The sequence below is a fragment of the Kryptolebias marmoratus genome, linkage group LG13, assembly GCF_001649575.2.
Source record: "Kryptolebias marmoratus isolate JLee-2015 linkage group LG13, ASM164957v2, whole genome shotgun sequence".
NCBI classification, from domain to species: Eukaryota; Metazoa; Chordata; class Actinopteri; order Cyprinodontiformes; family Rivulidae; genus Kryptolebias; species Kryptolebias marmoratus.
Genome location: NC_051442.1, coordinates 27394708 through 27414275, shown reverse-complemented (window position 1 = coordinate 27414275; position 19568 = coordinate 27394708). Strand labels below are relative to the sequence as shown.

At 38.4% G+C, this 19568-nt stretch overlaps 1 protein-coding gene and 1 long non-coding RNA gene across 7 annotated transcripts in view; both read right to left on the bottom strand.

The window, feature by feature from the left end:
* The window catches only part of usp25 (ubiquitin specific peptidase 25), a 106280-nt gene that overhangs the window by 12263 nt on the left and 74449 nt on the right, over positions 1-19568 (bottom strand). For 3 of the 6 annotated variants that reach the window (XM_037979155.1, XM_037979151.1, XM_037979153.1), the window contains 7 exons: positions 18092-18352; positions 17520-17668; positions 14285-14368; positions 14096-14176; positions 9646-9741; positions 5114-5292; positions 3287-3365 (listed from right to left, as the gene is read on the bottom strand). In XM_037979155.1, coding sequence (XP_037835083.1) covers positions 3287-3365; positions 5114-5292; positions 9646-9741; positions 14096-14176; positions 14285-14368; positions 17520-17668; positions 18092-18352 — 929 coding nt within the window. Of the gene's footprint in view, positions 1-3286; positions 3366-5113; positions 5293-9645; positions 9742-14095; positions 14177-14221; positions 14369-17519; positions 17669-18091; positions 18353-19568 lie in introns of all 6 variants that reach the window. The other 3 variants (XM_037979152.1, XM_037979154.1, XM_037979156.1) reach the window with 3 other exon arrangements.
* On the bottom strand, positions 19278-19508 carry LOC112451509. Its single transcript, XR_003040341.2, has 2 exons — positions 19427-19508; positions 19278-19350 (listed from the first exon to the last, which is right to left on the bottom strand). It is a non-coding gene; the product is annotated as an uncharacterized LOC112451509 (long non-coding RNA).

Sequence of the window (19568 nt, the reverse complement as noted above, 5' to 3'; positions counted from 1 at the left end):
CTCTGTTCACAACTAGCCTAACTACAAATCCAAAAAAATATCGCTTAAATTTGAGCGCCCCCTTGTGGTTAATAAAGAAAAACATAAATGCTAATCAACATAGCCGGTTTTCATTTTATTTTGAAAAAACCTTTAGACTATGGTGGATTGGAAAATTTGGGCAAACAAAGGACATGATAATTGTCATCTGTGAATATTTGCAGATTTTTTTGAGGCATTATTGATTTTTAACAAATTTCTGAATATATTTCAGTATGACCAGCTCAGCTACGACCAAGGTTAACAATTTCTTCTACAAAAGCCGTTGACTGTAGAGATTTCCTAAAGCGCAAACATTATTCCACATATACTCGCGGTGATGTGGGAATATTTGGGAAATTTTATAATAAAGTTTAAATTTTTTATGAATTTCTGCGTATTTGCTGGACATCATGAAAATGACGTTTTCAATTTTTCATAAAGAATGTGCTCGATCTAGTAACATAGAAATAAAAGAATATTATTCCACATGTAGGCATTGTCATTAGAGAATATTTTGGTAATTTTTGGAATAGTAATGGATTTTTCATGAATATTTTTTTGGCTCGCTGTGGTATAAAATTACAGTTAAAATTTTTTTTACTGAATCAGCATTGGAACTAGGGACATGGAGATAAATGCATATTGTTACAGATGTAGACTGGATTATCTGAGAATATTTTGGTATTTTTCGAATGAATATTGAATTTCTTATGAATTTATTTCTTTGGCTCTGTGTGGTATCAAATGGCAGTTAGCTTTTCCTCCCTGAGCTTTCTACACAAATTGTACCACCGTTACGTCTTACGAAGCGCCTTTGAGTACGCACCGTCCTGGCGAGTTTCGCCTCGGCCCGCTCGCCGAGAGAGGCGGCGGAGCCACGCCGGCGGGGCGTCGGGGTCGGAGCGCGCGGGTAGGGGCGGAGCGTGGGGGGCTTGGAACCCGTTGATAACTGCTTGCAGTTCTAGTTTATTTCGTTTCTGATTCATTTTAAATCTTCCATCATATCTGATGTACCATTTTGTTTGTTTTTGTACTAGATCTTCCAGTTTTTTATGCAATTCCTCTGATGTTTTTATTATTTTTTTTTTTAAATGTGATGACATGCTATAATTTTCCCCCTCAGTACCACTTTAAGGGTGTCCCATAGCATTGGAGGAGATACTTCTCCATTATTGTTAAAATCTAAAAAGTGACTTATTTCTTCCTGTATTTGGTGATTAAATTCAGGTCTACTTAATATCCCGTGGTTCAGTTTCCAAATATTATTTATTTTTTGTAAGCCAAGGTCAACTGTTAAGTATACAGGTGAGTGGTCACTCATATCTATTGTTCCGATCTCACATTTGTCCATCTGGTCCTTACTTTTGTAAATTTAAAAAAATAATCAATTCTCGTGTATACTGAATGAGTGGCTGAATAGTGAGTATATTCCTTTTTATTAAGATTAAAGTCTCTCCATATGTCTAACAGGCCAACTTCCTTTAAAAGTATATTTATTTTTTTGTGTTGAGGTTTTTTTTGGTAGGTTTTCTCCCTAGAAGAGTCCATCTTTGGTTGCGATCTTATTTTTAAATCCTCTCCACAGATCAAAACACCTTGTGTTTCTTTTACCATTATATTATTTTCTTATAAAATTCAATATCGCTCCCGGGGGAAACATATATGTTAAATAAAATAATTGGGTTTCCCTCCACATTGCCTCTTATAAATGCGTACCTACCTTCCGTATCTGTTAGTTTGTGTAATTTTTCAAACTGTATCTTCTTTGAGATAAGGATAGCTACTCCCCTTCTATGTCCTGATTTATATGAGGAGAAAAATAAATGGTTTAATCCCATCCTTCTTAATTTTTCATGTTCTCTTCTGTTTAGGTGGGTTTCTTGTAAGTACACTATGTGAGCCTGTTCCTTCTTCATTTTAGATAAGATTTTACTTTACTTATTTGGGTTTAGCAGACCATTAAAAGTAATTACCTTTATCTTATTGTTTGTCATGTGTAATTATCTTGTAACTCGTCTTTAGAGATTTTATATTTGATCTTGATAAATCCACTCTCCGTACCTTTATATAGCAGCATCTTAACCATAAAGAACAGAAAAAACAAAAATCTTGTTCCAAGCGGTGCAGGAGAGTTGTTCGGCCAGGCTCTCCTTTGGCTTAAACAGGGGGACAGGCAAACCGTGCTCCTTCATGTCCCTCGTTGCCTCCGCTGCTGTCTGGTAGAGCCGTGTCTCCCCCTCATAAAACACTCGTAGTTTAGCGGGGAATGGAGTCTGGAAGCGAATCTTTCTCTGTTTCAGGACTCGTTTGGCTTCAGAGTATTTTTTGCGTTTCTGCAGCACCGTGGGAGGATAGTCATGATCAAAATATATCAGTTTGCTGTGTAGAAGCACTAGTTTCTTCCCCCATGCTTTTCATGGGTTCCTTGGTTCTGCTGTTGAGAAATTTAACAACAACAGATCATGGCCTGTTGTTTCTGTCTCCAGTAGGTAGCAGAGCCATTGCTCGGTGTGCCCTCTCAATGTCCAATTCCATATTTGGGTCGATCTCCAGCATGTCCTTAAGTAATTTAACCACAAAATCTCTCATAGATGAACCTTCTGCTCCCTCAGGCAGGTTGTATATCCAGATATTTTCCCTCCGTGATTTCCCTTCCTGGTGAGCAGTTTTTCTTGTTGTTGGTTCACCAGTTCAATAATTTTGCTCAGTATTTGCTCCATGTTCTGTGCTCGCTCCTCCACTGCGTCAACCCGGTCCTCATCTCCTTAATTTTTTGATGCACATTGGTGAGTTATAATTTAATATCATCTAGCTGTTGTTTCATATTTTTTCGGAACTCCCATAATTCTTCCAAAATTTGCGTTAGCCCAGCCGCCCCAGCGGCGAGCGAATTAGCATTAGCTTCGTCAGCGTGCTGGAGTGTCGGTGAGTTACTTACTGTCTTTTTTTCTTGTGCCGATTCTTCGTTTGTGTTTTTCTTATTTCCGTCCCTTTTCCCCACTCAAGACCCCCTCACAGCCTCCATTTTACTCTTTTGTTATATTTGCCAGGTAACGGGGGTCAAATTCAGATTTCCCAGAGGAGCGATCAGCTTAAGCTGCCATCTCGGAAGGTGACGTCACCGGAACCTCAGTCTGACTATTTTTAAAGTTAATTAGGTTATAGTAAAAACTAATATGGAAAACTATATTGCAGGTAAAATTCTGCAAATGGGATAAAACATGCAGTTTCAGGTAAATAAAAGTGGGATACTGTTGCTTCTCACCTCGTATTCATCCATGTTGATCTCCTCAGGCTTGATCAGGGCCAGTTTAGCACGTGCCACATTCATAATGCTCTTACATCTGTCAGGGAGGTGGGAAGACAGGAAGACAAACCAGTGTAAGCAATGAGATGGTGAGTCATCATGAGGTACTCCGGAGGATGAAAATGAAATGGTCCACACTGCCCCAAGGCTTTAACGTGGCCTAATGAATCACTCTTAACTGCTGAGAGGAGAAGTGAAACCCTCCTCCGGAGGATCCTATTCAGGCCACATGCACACATAAATCTAATTATCTTGCTCAATATAGAGGAGCAGGGAGAAATCAATTTTTTCACTCATGAATATGGATTGAGGCCAACAAGCAAAGTTTTAAGAGATAGCAAGGCACACTGCACCTCCTAATGACTTAAATATCACAAAGGAACAAAATCCTCAGATAGGTCAGTAAAATAAAACAATAATTATTGAATGAGTATCTCTGAAAATTTGCATTTAAACTGAAGACAGAAGGAATACTGATCACACAGCATGTGCAGCTGGAGAGCTTTGCTTCGATGAGAGTATTTGGGCAGACACTAAACATCAAAGTAAAACACTTTACTGCCCTCTGCTGGTTATTACCACAAACTAATTTTAGGTCATTTATGTAACCGAGATACTATGTACGGAGTAGTCCTTTGGTCAATGTATTGTATGCAAAGGCTCGGCTTTACTTGTTTAGTATTACCACTCTGCTGTGGCTCAAAAAAATCTGTACAATGATTCAAGTGGGTCACAAACGCTTCAAACAGAACCACCAACACCCTACTGCAGGGTAAACTCTTGCACAAACACTTGATTTCTAAAGAGTGAAGGCAAATACAAGGAGCAGAGTTTACAAATCACAGCTTACAAACCAAAAGCACTTTTTTTAATTTCACCATGTGAGTTACTCAAGATCAGTACAAGATTTTATGGTGTAATATACACTAGACACATGCAGAAGAAGGGGTAGGGATAAAAAACAATTTTTAGAGACATTGCATCCTGGACAGAGAGATTCTGAATCTACTTTCAAATGTCAAAAAACTGATTTTGTTAACATTCTTTCAATTTAAGAGAGTCAGCCTAGTCATAGTAGTTGCTGCACCGTTCTATTTGTGCAAGCAAAGTTATCGTAACATGTTGCAGTAAAGTTGTTTTCACATTTTCTTCACTGAACTCTAAAAAATATATCTATAAATAATAAATGAAGTTGTTGTAACATGACACTTTGAAACGTTTGAGATAATAGGTAATAATAGGTAATAGGTAATAAACAAGATGCTAATTATGTTAGTTTTCTATGGTATTTTCAGTGTCAAGTTAGCACTTATGCTAATTGATGGTCTGCAGACTGTGATTGATATGATTTTTATTTTTTATTTTTTTACACGTTATTGTGCACTCATAATTAGGCGTGAAAAGATAGAAATCAGTGTTTATGGAAAATAAACAATAGTTATTTAGGTATCAAGATAATCAAAATGCATCAATAACGGTTTTATAATTGCATGGCTGCCCTCTGAAATGTAATCAAATCAAACTTTGAGGTGCCTAAAGAATACAACTTCTATGCAAAGGTTGTGTGACCTGTCTCACACAGGGACTTTATAATTATCTGCTTATCCTAGCTGCAATGATAGGGCACAATCAGCAAAAAAACAGGATGGCCTGGCACCAGAAGTGACTCATGTTGAACCCTTTTGTAGGGGTGACCAATGGTAGAATCCCAGAAAAAGAACTGAGTGCAGTGACTATCAGAAGATGTAAATGGAAGATTTTCGTGGAGTGAAACTAATAACCTACCTCTCATCAAAGGCTAGGTTTCTGTCAGCAAACTGTGTGAGGAGCGTTCTCTCCAAAATCTTTTTGGGGGCCTCATTTTGGATGAAATAGACGATAATATGTTGCAATCGGTAGTCATTCTCAGGTGGTGTGTCTTCTTGGGCAAATCTCAGAAGACGAGCATACTCCAACTTGATGGCCTGACCAAAGACAAAAACAGACAAATACTTCAGGAACATCCTTCTTTTTACTTCTTAATATGGCAGCAACCTCAGACTCACTGTAACACTGGTGTATATGAAGTATACAAGTCTATTTATTCACATTTCTCAAAGCAGCATTAGTTACTGTATGAATTACTCTGACTTCTTTTGCAGAAGAAATCAATCCTATTTCTGTTTCTTTAATACTGGTGTTTATTAACTGTTTCTTTAATACTGGTGTTTATTAACATTAAAAGGAATTTCATGGTCTCCACATCGGCTCGGATATGAGGGCTGTGTGACTTTGTTGTCGCTAGTTCATGTGGATCTTTCCGGTCCCTCAGCAGCCTTCTGTGTGCAGCCCAACTATATTAAACTACTAGACTGTGCAAATATCTACATATGCCACAGGATCTGGTTCCCATAAGATAAGATGGTGAACAAGGAAAAGAACATCATGGATGCTCATTATCAACAATATCCACACCACTACAATTTTTCACTGACAAAGCAGAGGTAGTAGAAACTGGTTACATACCCACTGCATGATCAAAACACTACCATGGCCCTAGTTTGTAGGCACACACAAACACCTGACTTGTAAGTTTTGAAACTCAGTTTTGATTTTTTTTTTTTTTTTAAATCACATAGGCATTCACACAAACTGAATAAAATGTGACACAGATCCAGTTGCTGAGCCAATTCTGTTGTTTAAATTCAGTTGACCTATGTTTTGTGGAAGATCTCATGAAGCCAAAGGAAGATTACCCCATGAGTGTCAGGGTAAACATCAGAGCAGGTCTACTTAAATACTACACTGGTGGTACACTGAACGGTCTGCACCCCATTAAAACAGGCAGCCTACCAGATAGATTCAATGCCTATACTGTCCACTGTTGTTTCTCAAGAGGTAAACACAAATACATTATACACTGTGCCCAGCCACCAAAAAGTTTATGATCCTTTATCAAATTCAATCTTTGGAAATTCATTAGTGTTTCTTCCTTTTTATTAAACCTGACTAAAAATCGTATGTATGCAGAGCAACAGGTTGTGAACGAATACATCTCACCTGGGTTCACATCTATCAGGCAGACTCAATATTAGGGATTACATGACAGACCAGGCATACATAGGCCTGTCACGATAACAAATTTTGCTGGATGATTAACTGTCTCAGAAATGTCAATATTGCAATAAACGATAATATCGTTTGGAGACTGTTTTAAACTAATGTAATGACAATAAAATAAACTGCCCTTCAAAAAGTAATAATCATTAGTTTTATATAGAGAAGATGGACAAAACTGCCAGTATTAGAAACAAAAAGTGCAAACAAACAAAAGCACAAATGCGACATACCGGCTCAGAAAGGTTCAGAGGTTTCCCTCGGTCATTTGGTTTGAATCTGAAGTTTTTTTTAAAAATGCTTGAACAACTTGGCCCCACCATATCTATCTGAGCTGCTTCAGCCTTACTGCCCGCCCCGATCCCTAAGATCAGCTGATCAGTTACTGCTGACAGTCCCCAAAACTAGGCTGAAGCTCAGAGGTGACAGAGCATTTGCTGTTGCTGCTCCCAAGCTCTGGAACAATTTACCCCNGTGTCAGACAGGCCTCCTCTCTTCCTGTCTTTAAATCTCTTTTAAAAACACACTTTTATACTTTGGCTTTTAACACACTGTGATTTTTGTCTTTCTTGGCACCTAAAACATACCTGCTGTGAACCCGTATGTGTATGTCTCCGGACAGGCCTAGTCATACGCAATAAACTCCCAAACCCTCTGTGAATGCACCACAGTAGAATGCCAACTCCAGCTAGCACAAAACGTCTTGTGTGGATGCTTTTTTTTAAAGAAGACCCCATTATCACCTTTTAGCAATATCTGCCAAGTCATTTTTTAAGTGAAGTCCAAAAAAGCACAAGAGGCCTCTAAAAGAAAATGAACATCTATAGAGGGAGGTATACTTAGCAGGGTTCCTTTATAGCAGCAGCAGATGCTTACCGTAAACATGTTCAAGTAAGGTCATACGTTTATCTCTTCGCACTTGCAAACATTTAATAAATAAATAGTGCAAGTTACCATTATCTCCATGTGTACAGGTAAAATTAGCCTTTTTTTTGTTGTTTCAGCAAATGCAAGACAATGTTTTAATATAAATAATACATCAGATCCAGTGAAATATGCAGTCAGTTATAGAAGCGTCTCTCACTTCACTGACTGCTACTTCTTATTTTTGTATAAATTAAAAAATAAAGAAATGAATCACAACAGATGTAACAGTAGGAGTCTATTTATCCACTTCTTCCCACTTAGTTTTTTGTTATTATTTCAAGTTTTAGACTAAAGTGTAATTTAAATTTTGTAAATAAAAGCTTGGTATGTTATTTTTGTCTTGATGTCAAAAAAAATAATTAGGGATCTACAATATATTCTGGTCTATAAAAATCTTCTGTATAGTGCAATTGTTTTTCAGTGGGTTTTGATATGTACAAATACCTTTGTGTAATAACCTGGATCTGAGAAGCCCTTTTACTGGAAAAATAGTTGTGACAGAATACTTTTTTAAGCACTAGTGATAAAATATACTGTGCAGATTAATAAATGAGGATATGCTGGAGTGAGAAGGACCCCTCTTTTCCACAGACACAAACTATTCCTACCAAAAACTGGGCCATAACTTAGTTTCAAATGCTCTTTCGAACAGACATCTTTCAGGACACAAGACTAATAATCAACACACACACACGCACACACACATTTGGTCTGTATTTATATAGAGCTTTTCTAATCTTTTTGACCACTCAAAGCACTTTTACACTACAAGTCACATTTACCCACTCACACACCAATGCGCAGATCGAGGGAAACTTGGGATTCAGTGTCTTGCCCAAAGGCACTTTGGCATGTGGGAGGGGGGAAAGCTGGACTGGAACCACCAACTATCCGATTAGCAGCCACCACTCATATTCTCTCAGACTCAATCAGACCATGGCACATTTCTCCACTCTGAGAAAGTTTTCATGATTCAGAGACTAAAATGAATAATGTCTCTCTAATGTCTCGAAATTGTGACCTTTTGGAACATAATCACCAAGAACGTTGTGCTTGTTTTTTGCCCTTCAAAATATCCCAATATAAATTTCTGGTCATATTGTCCAGCCCTTGTTGAGTCTTCATCCGTGTTGCTGTTAGTTTTTGTCAACCTTGTCATATTGATCTTGACATTTATGCTACGTCGCTTCATATTTTTTTCCTCAGAAAACTTTTCTTTGTAATCCTTCCTGTAATAATAAAGTCAGACATATTAACAATTGCATTGAGCCTGATAAGGTTGTCAAGACAAGAAGAGACATTCCAGTCAGCAGTAATAGTAATTAAATATCAAAGACTGTCACCGCGCCCTCATCCTGATGGTTTAACTCAGTCTTTTCAACTGAGCTTGTCTGCCAGTGGTCACATCTGCATGTTACCTAGAGAGTGAGTTGAAGGGTCAGTGGACTATACCTGACCCCCAGTTCCACAATACTCTACTCCAAGAACTCCAACTCAGCCTTGGTGTGCTACGTATCCAAGGAGGAAAAACCCACCTCAACAATGCAACTCATGTCAGAACACTGCTTCATGACAAAGGATGGCTGATAAATACATATTTGCTGACAGTTATTATTTTTGCTCTGATGCAGGCCTGATTATCTTCTCCAACTTTGAACTTCCAAACTCACCTACAGTTTGGCTTTGATATAAAGTTATTTTTGTTTACGCAAACTTAAGTCTCTCCTAGATTCATTACTATTTTGTCATAATACCAAAATTAAATTTGCTCAAAGTTCATTTAAACCAAACTTTTCAACATTCATTCTTATTTACCTTTATTTATAAACTTCTGAAGTTCAGCCAAATTTATCTCCTGTTCAAGTTACGTCTCTGCCTCCAAAACCAACTTAATTATCCACCATACTGATAAAAGGTTCATCATTCTCACATCCATAATTGCTTACTTTTCAAAAAGTTACAAATTTTTATATGAAATTTTCACAAGATTTGAATAATTTAAATCTGTAAATTCTGTTGATATGTGATCAAAATGGTACAGCCCGATTCTTCTTTGACTACTAAATTTTGGTTTCCTGTATTAAGAGAACTCTTAAGGCATATTTAGTTTTGAAACTAGCTTCCAGTGTATTAGGACTCAACTCTTATGCCCCACTTTCCTTTATATATAATTACAATAACAGTTAACAATATATACTTTATATTTCAGCTACAATATAGAACAACAGAGAGGGAAATGATTTGATAAAGTAAGTGAAAGTGGAATGAGGAGAGTTAAAGAAGAGAAGATGTACCTTAAAAAAGGCTGCCTCTGGTCCATTCTTTTCATATACGCTGCTGGATTTGCCAATGGCCATAATTATACCCTGCATGTTGGGGGTCATCATTGTCTACCCAGGAAGAAGGAACCATGTTAAACAAAACAACAGGTCCTTGTGACAAACTGTAAACTTGTGCTGCCTCTCAGGCACTACAGTAGAGATGACTTTGGTTAGGGCATGCCAAACGTTACCCAGCAGTCCATGCATCAGTTAGAGTGACACAACCAGGAAGAACCCAGCCAGAGAGTTCAATGGCCAAATGCACAAACCTCAGAAGGATAATGTATAAACACCAAGTCATTCTTAAGAAAGCTGTGAGACAGACAGCTAACAGTGCAGAGAGACAGGCATCAATATTGGCTCTTTAAAGTAAATTCAACACTTTAAGCACTGACTGACAACTAATGTTGATATGAAGCCAAACTTAAGCCAAACCCCATCAGGTAATCTGTAACATATCTATGAAAAGTGCATAAAATCAGTGCCATATGTGTCTAATCTTGTATCATATTGTAGACATAGTGAGGAGCTAAAGTATTCACATTACCTTGATAATCTTTCTGTTGCCTTAAAACATAAAATTTAATTGGAGTTTGAACTTGATTTTAAGTTATGAACCTACACAAAATGCTCCAGGTTAATGAAGTTAAATTGTAGGGGGAAAACGTTTTGTAGTTTTATAACTGAAAAGTGGTGTGTTTCGTATGTCTGGAAGACTCAAACAGGTTTCCCTCTAGAGTTTTTCTGTAATTTGCACCATTCAACTTTGACTGGTTTCCTCAGCCCTGCTAATGGAGAAACATCCCCACAGTTCGATGCTGCCACCACCATGCTTCACTGAAGCACAGTTTTAACCAGCAAGCCGTGACAATGTATTTTGAAGGAACAATTTTTGAAAATTACAGCGTATTTATTTTGTAAGATAATTACCAACAAACATTGACATTATCAAAAGGTGCTTTATTTGAGAACTTTGATAGCTTATAAACTGACAATCATGACCATTTTTGGATTGTCCCTCGTCTGCAGCTCTCCTCACATGTTTTGCAGACACAAAGTGTTTATCGATGGATGACTTGCGTTTATGTTCGATGATTACACTGCAGAACGTGCAAAACAGCTTCCCTCCACTCTCATGCAGCTGGGTAGGAAACTGGTTTGCGACCGCAGTGAAGTTAGCTTTAAGTTGGATATTGGATATTCGCGCTCCGCTGACTTAGCGGCGTCTAGCTCACGGCTGACCCAAAACAGGAATGCTAATGTCGGCCAGCCGTTCTCTGCTGGCCCCTTCTCTCACGCGCGGTGGTTCACTTAGGGACGTCTGGCCGACATTAGCGTTCCTGTTTCAGGTCAGCCGTGAGCTAGACGCCACTAACCCTGCGGAGCGCGAATATCCAACTTAAAACTAACTTCACTGCGGTGTTTTGCGCGGCCCTTTGCTGAAATCTTTGTGGGCAAATGTGAAGCATTAGCACACATTTTGGCTTCGGTTGCTGCTCCTGCATGCTTCCGGCATTCTGATGTTAACAGGATGTGACGTCATGTCTTCTTCATGAGTTATTTGGGGTTATTTTGTATTCCACACTACACAAACCCACAAAGACACTAGACTGCAGAAACTGTGGCGAATCACTTCAGAAACAATAAATATTGGGTTAAATTTGCGGGAAAGTTGCTGTGTTTTGGGCAAAGTTGCAAAACGTAGCGATTTTGCGGGGTTTGCTTGATTTTGCGTTAATAGTTGCGATCACAACATTGCAAAATCCTGGAGGGTCTGATAATTATAAAAAAATTCTCCAATGTGTAGCAAAAATTCTGAGCCTCGGCAGGACAACTAGTCAGAAAGGAAACATGCGGTTTCTATGCAACAGGGAAACAACGGGGATCTGCTACTGGCCACAATACATATGATGAATAAAAATGTCTTGGTTTGTGGTGAGTTCATTCTAGGGTGTCTGAAATGCTGGAAGCAGCAGAGAGTGGCACTTTGCTGCTCAAGTGGAGTTCAGAGCAGGAGAGAGAGGCGTGCTCACAGTGGGGAGAATGACGCTCATGTACAAATCATGCTGATATGTGTTAAGTAGCGATTCTGGGAGACTGAAAATATATCTAAAAGTAAAATGTTTTCCAGCTCCAGTTCGAATACAATGTCTATCCGTCAGGCTCCTCAGGCTTTACTGGGGGGGAGAAGAGCAGCAGTGTCTAATATAATGTCCTCGCAGTTTGGTAAACTCAAAGCTCATTCAGAAGTCTGTCACATGTACATCCACTTTCACCTTCATCTCAGAAGGAGTTAAAATTATTTCTAAACTGACACACTCAACTGCATGTGCTCAGCTTGGTGAGGTGAAGCAGTTCTGTTGTGGCACAGTGCTGCAAATACCTCAAGTGAGCCAAACGAGCAGTCACTGTGAAATAAGGGAGTGAAAGAGGCAAACTGGGGAGGTGGCTCTAATATTCAGAGTGAGCAGATCTGAACTACACATAGTTGTTTGGGTCAAACAACGTGAGACATTCAGTCAATCAAAGGCTTATTTTTCTAATTTTAATATTTTACTAAATCTGTTCTGTTGCTGAACCACTGACTAAAATATTGACACAATGTCTAGGTCAAAAAGCTTAAAAATACTTAGCAGACACATGATCATCTAACTGTCAGTCCTAACAGTATATTAACCCTTATAACAACCAAGCAAGTCCCATTGAGATCACAGATCTCTTCTTCAAGGGAGGCCTGGGCCTGAAGGCAGACTATGGTAAGAAACCAGAGTACCCAGGGAAAACCCATGCGAACACGAGTAGAGCATACAAACTCCATACAGAAAGACCCCAGGTCCAAACTGGTGCTTGAACCCAGGACCTTCATGCTGTGAGGTGACAGTGCTAACCACTAACCCATTGTGCTGCCACAAAGAACTAATACTATTATGAATAATTTTAAAGATTTCATTATATATTTTATAATGGATTCTTATATGTGAATGTAACTTACAGAGCTTACTGATTTATATTTCAGTTTTATATCCTTGTGCTATAGTAAAGCTGCAATCTTAATTTTATGCCATTTTAAGCAGCAGACCAGGAAAGACTAAAATGCCTTAATTTTAGACAATTAGATGTAAGAAAAGTTATTCAGTTAATCCAAAAATGGTCCAGTAGTATTTGCAAACTATAAGCCCAATCAGAATGTTCAATAATAAAAGCCCTTTGCTAATTACCCCTAACATACTTGTTCCACAATTGAAAAATGACATTAAATTGATTTTTGTCTCTAAAGAGGTACATACTAAAGGGCAGGTTATTACACATAAAACTGGCCCCAGATTACCTACTGCCCCAACCTGCTTGAAAACCAAGTTTTCTCATTTCTGGCTAACACTGCGCTAAAGGGATGGTGTTCTCAGCAAAGATTTTAGGTTGGCTCTAGATATTTGATGTAGTCCTCAATGGTCAGAAAGTTCAGTTTTAGTCTCAACTGACCACAGCACTTTCTTTCACATGTTTGGAGAAAAATTGCAAACATGTGCCCCGCTTTTTCCTTTCTAGGTTGCGGGGCAGCTGATCCCCATCTCCAGCAGTCACAGCGTGAGAAGCAGGGGACACCTGGGACAGGTCTCCAGTCCATCACAGGGACACACAGAGACAAACAACTATTCACACTCTCACTCACACCTAGGGACAATTTTACAGTTACCAATTAACCTAACATGTATGTTTTGGGATTTATGGGATGAAACTGGAGTACCCAGAGAAAACCCTTGCATGAATGGGGAGAACATGTAAACTCCTCACAGAAAAGCCAGAACATTCTGTGGCCTTCTTCCTATGAAGTGACACCTCTAAAATCATAAACAATTTTACTTATTGTTTTCTTTAAACAATGTCTTTTTCCTGTTTTTATTTTTTAAATGAAGCCCAGCTTTGTGCAATGTGCAGTTTATGTTGGTGCTATGAACAGATATTCCCATCTCTGTAGAAGCACTTTCTAGCTTGATTAGGAGGCTAAATATAAATGCATGCACCACTTTTCAGATTTAATATTTTTAAAAATATTTAAAACAAGTTTCTTTCCTTTATAAATTCAATAATCCTATGTACCTCAAGTATTTTTGTAGAAATATTACATATAATCTAATTACAAATCCAGTTAATTTCCAAATTGTGAGGCAAAAAAACAAAAAGATTGTCAAGGCAAAGAGAATACTTTTGCAACCTACTGTATGACTGATTCATATCAACACAGTGTAAGAGCTGCTACTTTTTTTCTTGCAGTGACTGATAAGAATAAGAGATCAGTTTCCTACAAAAGGTCAACCTGCCATTGTGCCAAGATGCAGGTCGGCTCAAGTCAAGTCTTTTCACCCAAGAGTTTTGCTCAAAGGCCAACAAAGAGGTCAGTCTCACTGCATATTTACAGCCTTACTCCATTTGTGGAATCAATTAACACCATACAGTGCCAGATTTCCTCAAGTGTGAAAAACCCAGTAAAGAGCCATGTGAACTTCTGTGTGCACAAAAAGAAAATATGATTTGTTGTGGCCACTGCTACCTCATCATCGTACCCCCCCTCCTCTGTCTCAATGACAAAGGTGCCCACATTAGGAATGGCCACCTCTACTGTGCGCTGGGCAGGGGCCTCATCCTCTGTGAGCTGATCAGAGGGTGGGGTGGGGACAGTGCTCATCTGCACCTCAGGCTGAAGGGAGGAGGGAAAGGGGAGTGAGTGTAGAGAAGAAGTGGTGGCTGAAACAGGAAGAACTGAAGGAAGGATAAGAAGCATTTGACATAAAACAGAAAAGAAAACCTGGTCTTTTGTGACAATGCTGCTAAACATTTTAAAACTGAACTCACAAATGAACCATTTTATCAAAGTTCAAAAAGCACTGTTGTAAATGTGTTAGAATAAAATATTTTCACTGAGTTTTGTATCTCAGAAATTAAAATAAAGAGCTTTCTCCCCTTTTCACCTCATTCCAGTGCTCTGCTGTAACAAGCTACAGGTTTGAAACAAATGTTAGCAGGCATGGCCTCTGGAAATATGACCAAAATTTGCATAATCATGTCAGTGGAAGTGAACTGTGGATTTGACAGAACTGAGACAATGTTGCTTTTAACTGTGTGTTGGCAACTGAGATGGTGTTGTTGAATCAAAAAGGATAAATGTTGACAGGATTAAAAAATACTGAAAAAAGTTGTGTTAAGCTCTATTATTTATAGAGATGCACCGTGGAATTGGCTTCTGATTGGTACCAGACAATTTTCTGCTTGATTGGCCTTGACCAATGATCAGCTAGTCAACACCCAAAAACTAGTATTTTTACGGTCAGTGAACGCACCACATACAAGCCGCAGCAGTTGTCTGTGTGGACATTTTTTACTGATTGAGTGAAGAAGACTTGACGTTAGATGCATGTACTGTCTATAGGATGTTTAGGAATAAAGTCAGAGGCTTTAAAAGAGAAGAGTGTTTTTTCACACAGGTACTCTGCTGTTCTTTGGGAGCAACAAGGCTCCAGCAGACAACAGGAAGAATGGATTACAAAAGTTGTTCAGGTTATCCTTTTGAGTTTTCAGCCTTTGACTGTCAGGGGACTTGCTGGATTACAAACTGCTGGCAGCCTGTTGGAAAACTTAAAACTGAAATATGTTTTATTTTCTGACACAGGCTGATTTTATTAACAAGGCCACCTGTACACTCACAACCCATTCATCCTCTATATGTTTTTAATCCGTTAAATAAACAACGCACAGTAGAGCTATAGCTAACTGGGTCAGGCAGTGATCAAGCTAATTCATTCATTAATTTCTCAACTCAGATGAAATGAAACATTTTATAACCTACATTAAACAAATCGGTGTGAAAAAAGCTCCATTTTGATACCAATATTGTTATCCATGAGTAAAAAATCAAAAATAATAAAAATCCTAAAACTTTGACGATCTTTTGACGGATGCCGGCATTGCGAGGATTTACAGCTGATTTTGCGAATGACAGACAGTGGCAAAGAGCTGAGCGGGAGCTGGCACTTTGAACTGCTTTGCTCATGTGTTATCCGAGAAGGAACATTCTGAAAATTTACAGTCAAGCAGAGCAATTCCTCAGCTTCAGCCCAGTGTGAGAACAGAAGATCCAGTAAGTTAAACACAGGACTTACTACTGCTGCCTTTTTAAGAAATGTATTAATTTAGACAGATTCTGACGATCATTTTTTGACAATAAACTGGTAACCAGTAGACCAAATTTAAAAATTCAAAATGTGTTGGATTTGTCTTTAAAATATGTATCCGATGGTATCAAAATATGTTGTGTTTGACGGGGGTTATAAAAATCAGGTGGCCTTGCTACTGGTAAAGTTAGAGATGCTAATCACACTAATCAGGAATGTCAGCACAGTGATCATTTTGTCTTTGTTTTACTAAAAAAAGAAAATATTTTTTACTGTAGACCGTTTGGGCCCTGTGATGCACCGGTGACCTGTCCATGGTGTACCACGCCTCTCCCACAGTGACTGCTGGAGACAGACCAGACACACCACGACCCAGAAAGAAAAAGCTGGTAAAGAAAATGGATGTACGGATGTAGACCATTTGTATGACAAAGGGTCTCCTCCCTCTTACATAGTGTGACGTCACTGAATATGTTTAATTAATGATTGTTGCAGTAGAGTGACGAGTGTACTGCAAGAATAAAATGAATAAATAAGCTAATATAACAGATCAAAGATTGTTTTCCAAAAATTACTTTGGACTCAGATTTGGTTTCATTTAAATAAAAATCTTGCAGGAAAAAAATATTTTTTCCTGTGATGTTTTAAGTTGTTTTAAGGCATGTACTGCAATTAGTTTTCTGTTGGGTTTTATTTGTTTCAGTCCCTCTGCTTAATAATCTGGAGGATATTATTTGTAGATTTGCAGTGATGGAGAGAAAGCTCAGCTGCTGCTGATGCTTTTAGAGAAAGCTATTTAATGTACGTACTTTATTATGAATGCAGTTGAGTTTTCAATTTAACCAAAAATCAGGGTGAAAACATCTCTGTTAAAATGCCAAGACTGAAAGTAACTGCACATTATTCATAGAAATAGTGATCAAGATTGACTGCAACTTGTCTGCATTAAATCATAATCAACTACAGATTACCCACACAACAGACTTTTTAAAACTACAATCTTATCTGCTTCACTAAATACTTGTTTACAACCAGCAGATTTAACTAGGATTTATTTCTCTGTGTGAAAAATGTAAGTGCACTTTGTTCTTGGTTTTAATTTTATTACATTTCACCTTCTACTTCACAATTAAAAATCTAATTTTTCTGCAGCCAAATAATTATTACTATTACACTCAGCTGCAGTATGAAATTTTTCTGTCAGTATGTAACTCAGCAGTTTAATTTGTCTTTCATATTGGACACTTGGACACACACTGGACCCCAATGACTAAACTGCAGCAGGACTAGACTGACTGATGCAAAATAATAACAATTTTAGTCTTTATCAGAAATTTTAGAAAATATGTTTTGAATTTTGTTAATTATAGTTCTTTGAGAGAAATATGAATCAACCAAAATTGGGATCGGCAGGCCAAAGCTGTATGAAAATCAGTACTTGCCAAAAAAAAATACAGAATCGGTGCATCTCTAATTATTTGGTGACATTTTTATATTGCATTTTAGAAGCTGTCAAAAATATCGCTCAATAAAACCAAACGCTGCTCAAACAATTATTAATGCAACAGCTTTAGTTACTCAAAGCAAATAGACCAATTTCTAAAATATACTGAAACTGGTGAGCATAAAAACAGTGACATAATAAGTGGTGTATACTGTGTCTCTGCATGTTTGACGTACAGCATTTAACAAGGCTTCTGGGCTCCTCTCCTCCTGTTCAGCAGCAGCAGCAGCAGCCCTGGAGATCGCCCTCTCTGTGTCCTCCTGCAGGTGCTTGAAGTCATTGGTAGGTGACGGCTGCTCCATGTACTCTGGATCCTGCTGGGGTACTGCAGGAGGGTAAAACAACCGGCAGAATAAGACAGAACAGCACAAGCTTTATTGAACCCCATCAAAAAAGTTCTCAAAGCAGTTTGACATAGAAATTCTTAGTATCGTGATTACGTGTTAAAAGTTATTTTGTTGAAAGTTTATTTTGTATTTTATTTTGTAACTGTACTATATGTTACTTATCATTCAGCAGAAAAACTTCCAGTTTTAGTTTCTTAATTACAAGCATGAAGCTAAAATTTATACAATCAGTGTAGTTCAACGTTGTTTAAAACTCAATAAAGCCACATGCTGAAAACTGAGATTAAAATGCAAATATCTGAAGCTCTTTTTCTCATTTTCTTCTAAATCTCTAGGGAAAAACTAATTTTTAGTGTTTAGCATTCTACCAAGACTGGTCTGTTGCTCTGAATGACCTGTACCTGCATTGTCTGGAGTACTGGACTCAATACTCATGGGTTGTGGAGAAGAAGATGTTGTGGAAGTGCTGGATGCTGCAGTGGAAGCAACGGCTGCTGTGGCCAGGGAAAGCTTCTCCTGCTGGGCCTTGCGGGCCTGCATGGCGTCCCACTCCTCAATCTCTTTATCAAACAGCTCGTTGTCCTCCATCACATACTGCTTTAGGTCTGGAGGCAGTTTGTCCATGCCGCTGAGAACCTGACCAGTTTCTTTATCAAACTCCTCTGCAACAGAGTGACATAATGACCATTATATGATCTTTTGGAAAAACATGAAAGCCCATTAAAGGCATGCTTTTAAAAAAGTACATTCGATATAAACGTGGTATCAAAGTTAGACAAGTTTTATTAGTATATATTTGTTTTTTGATATTCAGGTTATATAATAAATATGGACTTCAAATGCAGATTCTTAGCTTTTAAATAAGAGGGTTTTCACATTTAAAATGGGAAAAGAGTTTAAAGCTCTTGAAATAACTTAAGGCTTAAAAATAAACTTTCTAAAACCTGACAGTCTTCTGTAGAACACTGAACTGCTCACTAAAACCCAAAGACTTAAAAACCACTAAAGGCTCAAAACTTTAAAAATTCAGAAAGAAGAGTCCAATAAAAAACAATCGCTCTACAATGACAATATTGCAGCTATTAATGCAAATTTAACCAAGACTTGCAATTTTGACCAGCCACCGCAAATTTAACCAATCCTCTTAGATCCTCCAACCCTGTTCTTACTTCTGGTGAGGAAAGAGTTCCTTTAAACAGTAAAACTTGTGGTCTTTCTTAATGGAGGAAAACATTTGCCAGTGGGAGGAAGTGTCATCTTAAAGATGACTTGCCAGAGTGAGAAAAGTTTATTATGTCATTAACAGCTGAAGTGCAGCAGAGACATAAAAAAATACCAGAAATCCCCTGCTGGTTCATACAGAGCCAGTAATTCATCCAATTCAGCAGATTCACTGACTTTATTCATTATATTTTGACCTCAGCATCAACACAGCTTTGATGCTGTTTATTAGTCATGTGGTTGAAGTGGGTGTATGCTGCTACTGGATCTGAGCAGGGCATCCAGCTTATGTGATGTTTAAAATGAAGTGCAAAATATTGACAAGAGTCGGATTGCGGACCCGAAATTTCAACCCAAACACAGGAGTCGACAGTTAACTTGTCTTTATTGAACAGCGTGGAGAATGCTAAGCGTAGCAGGAGGGCCTCTGATCGCCGCACTGAGAAGAGACAAGATGGATTTGTTATCCTCACGTAAACCAGGAAGTAACCACAGACTGAGAAGGTTACACTGACCTGGATGATGGTGTGGGGAGAACCGAGACACGATCCTTGCAGGGTAGCGGCAGAACGAAGCCCAGGAACGGATGTGAGAACTGGTGTCTCCGAAAGGTAGGCCGCGGGAGCAGAACTTAACTCTTGGTCAGACAGGCGGGGG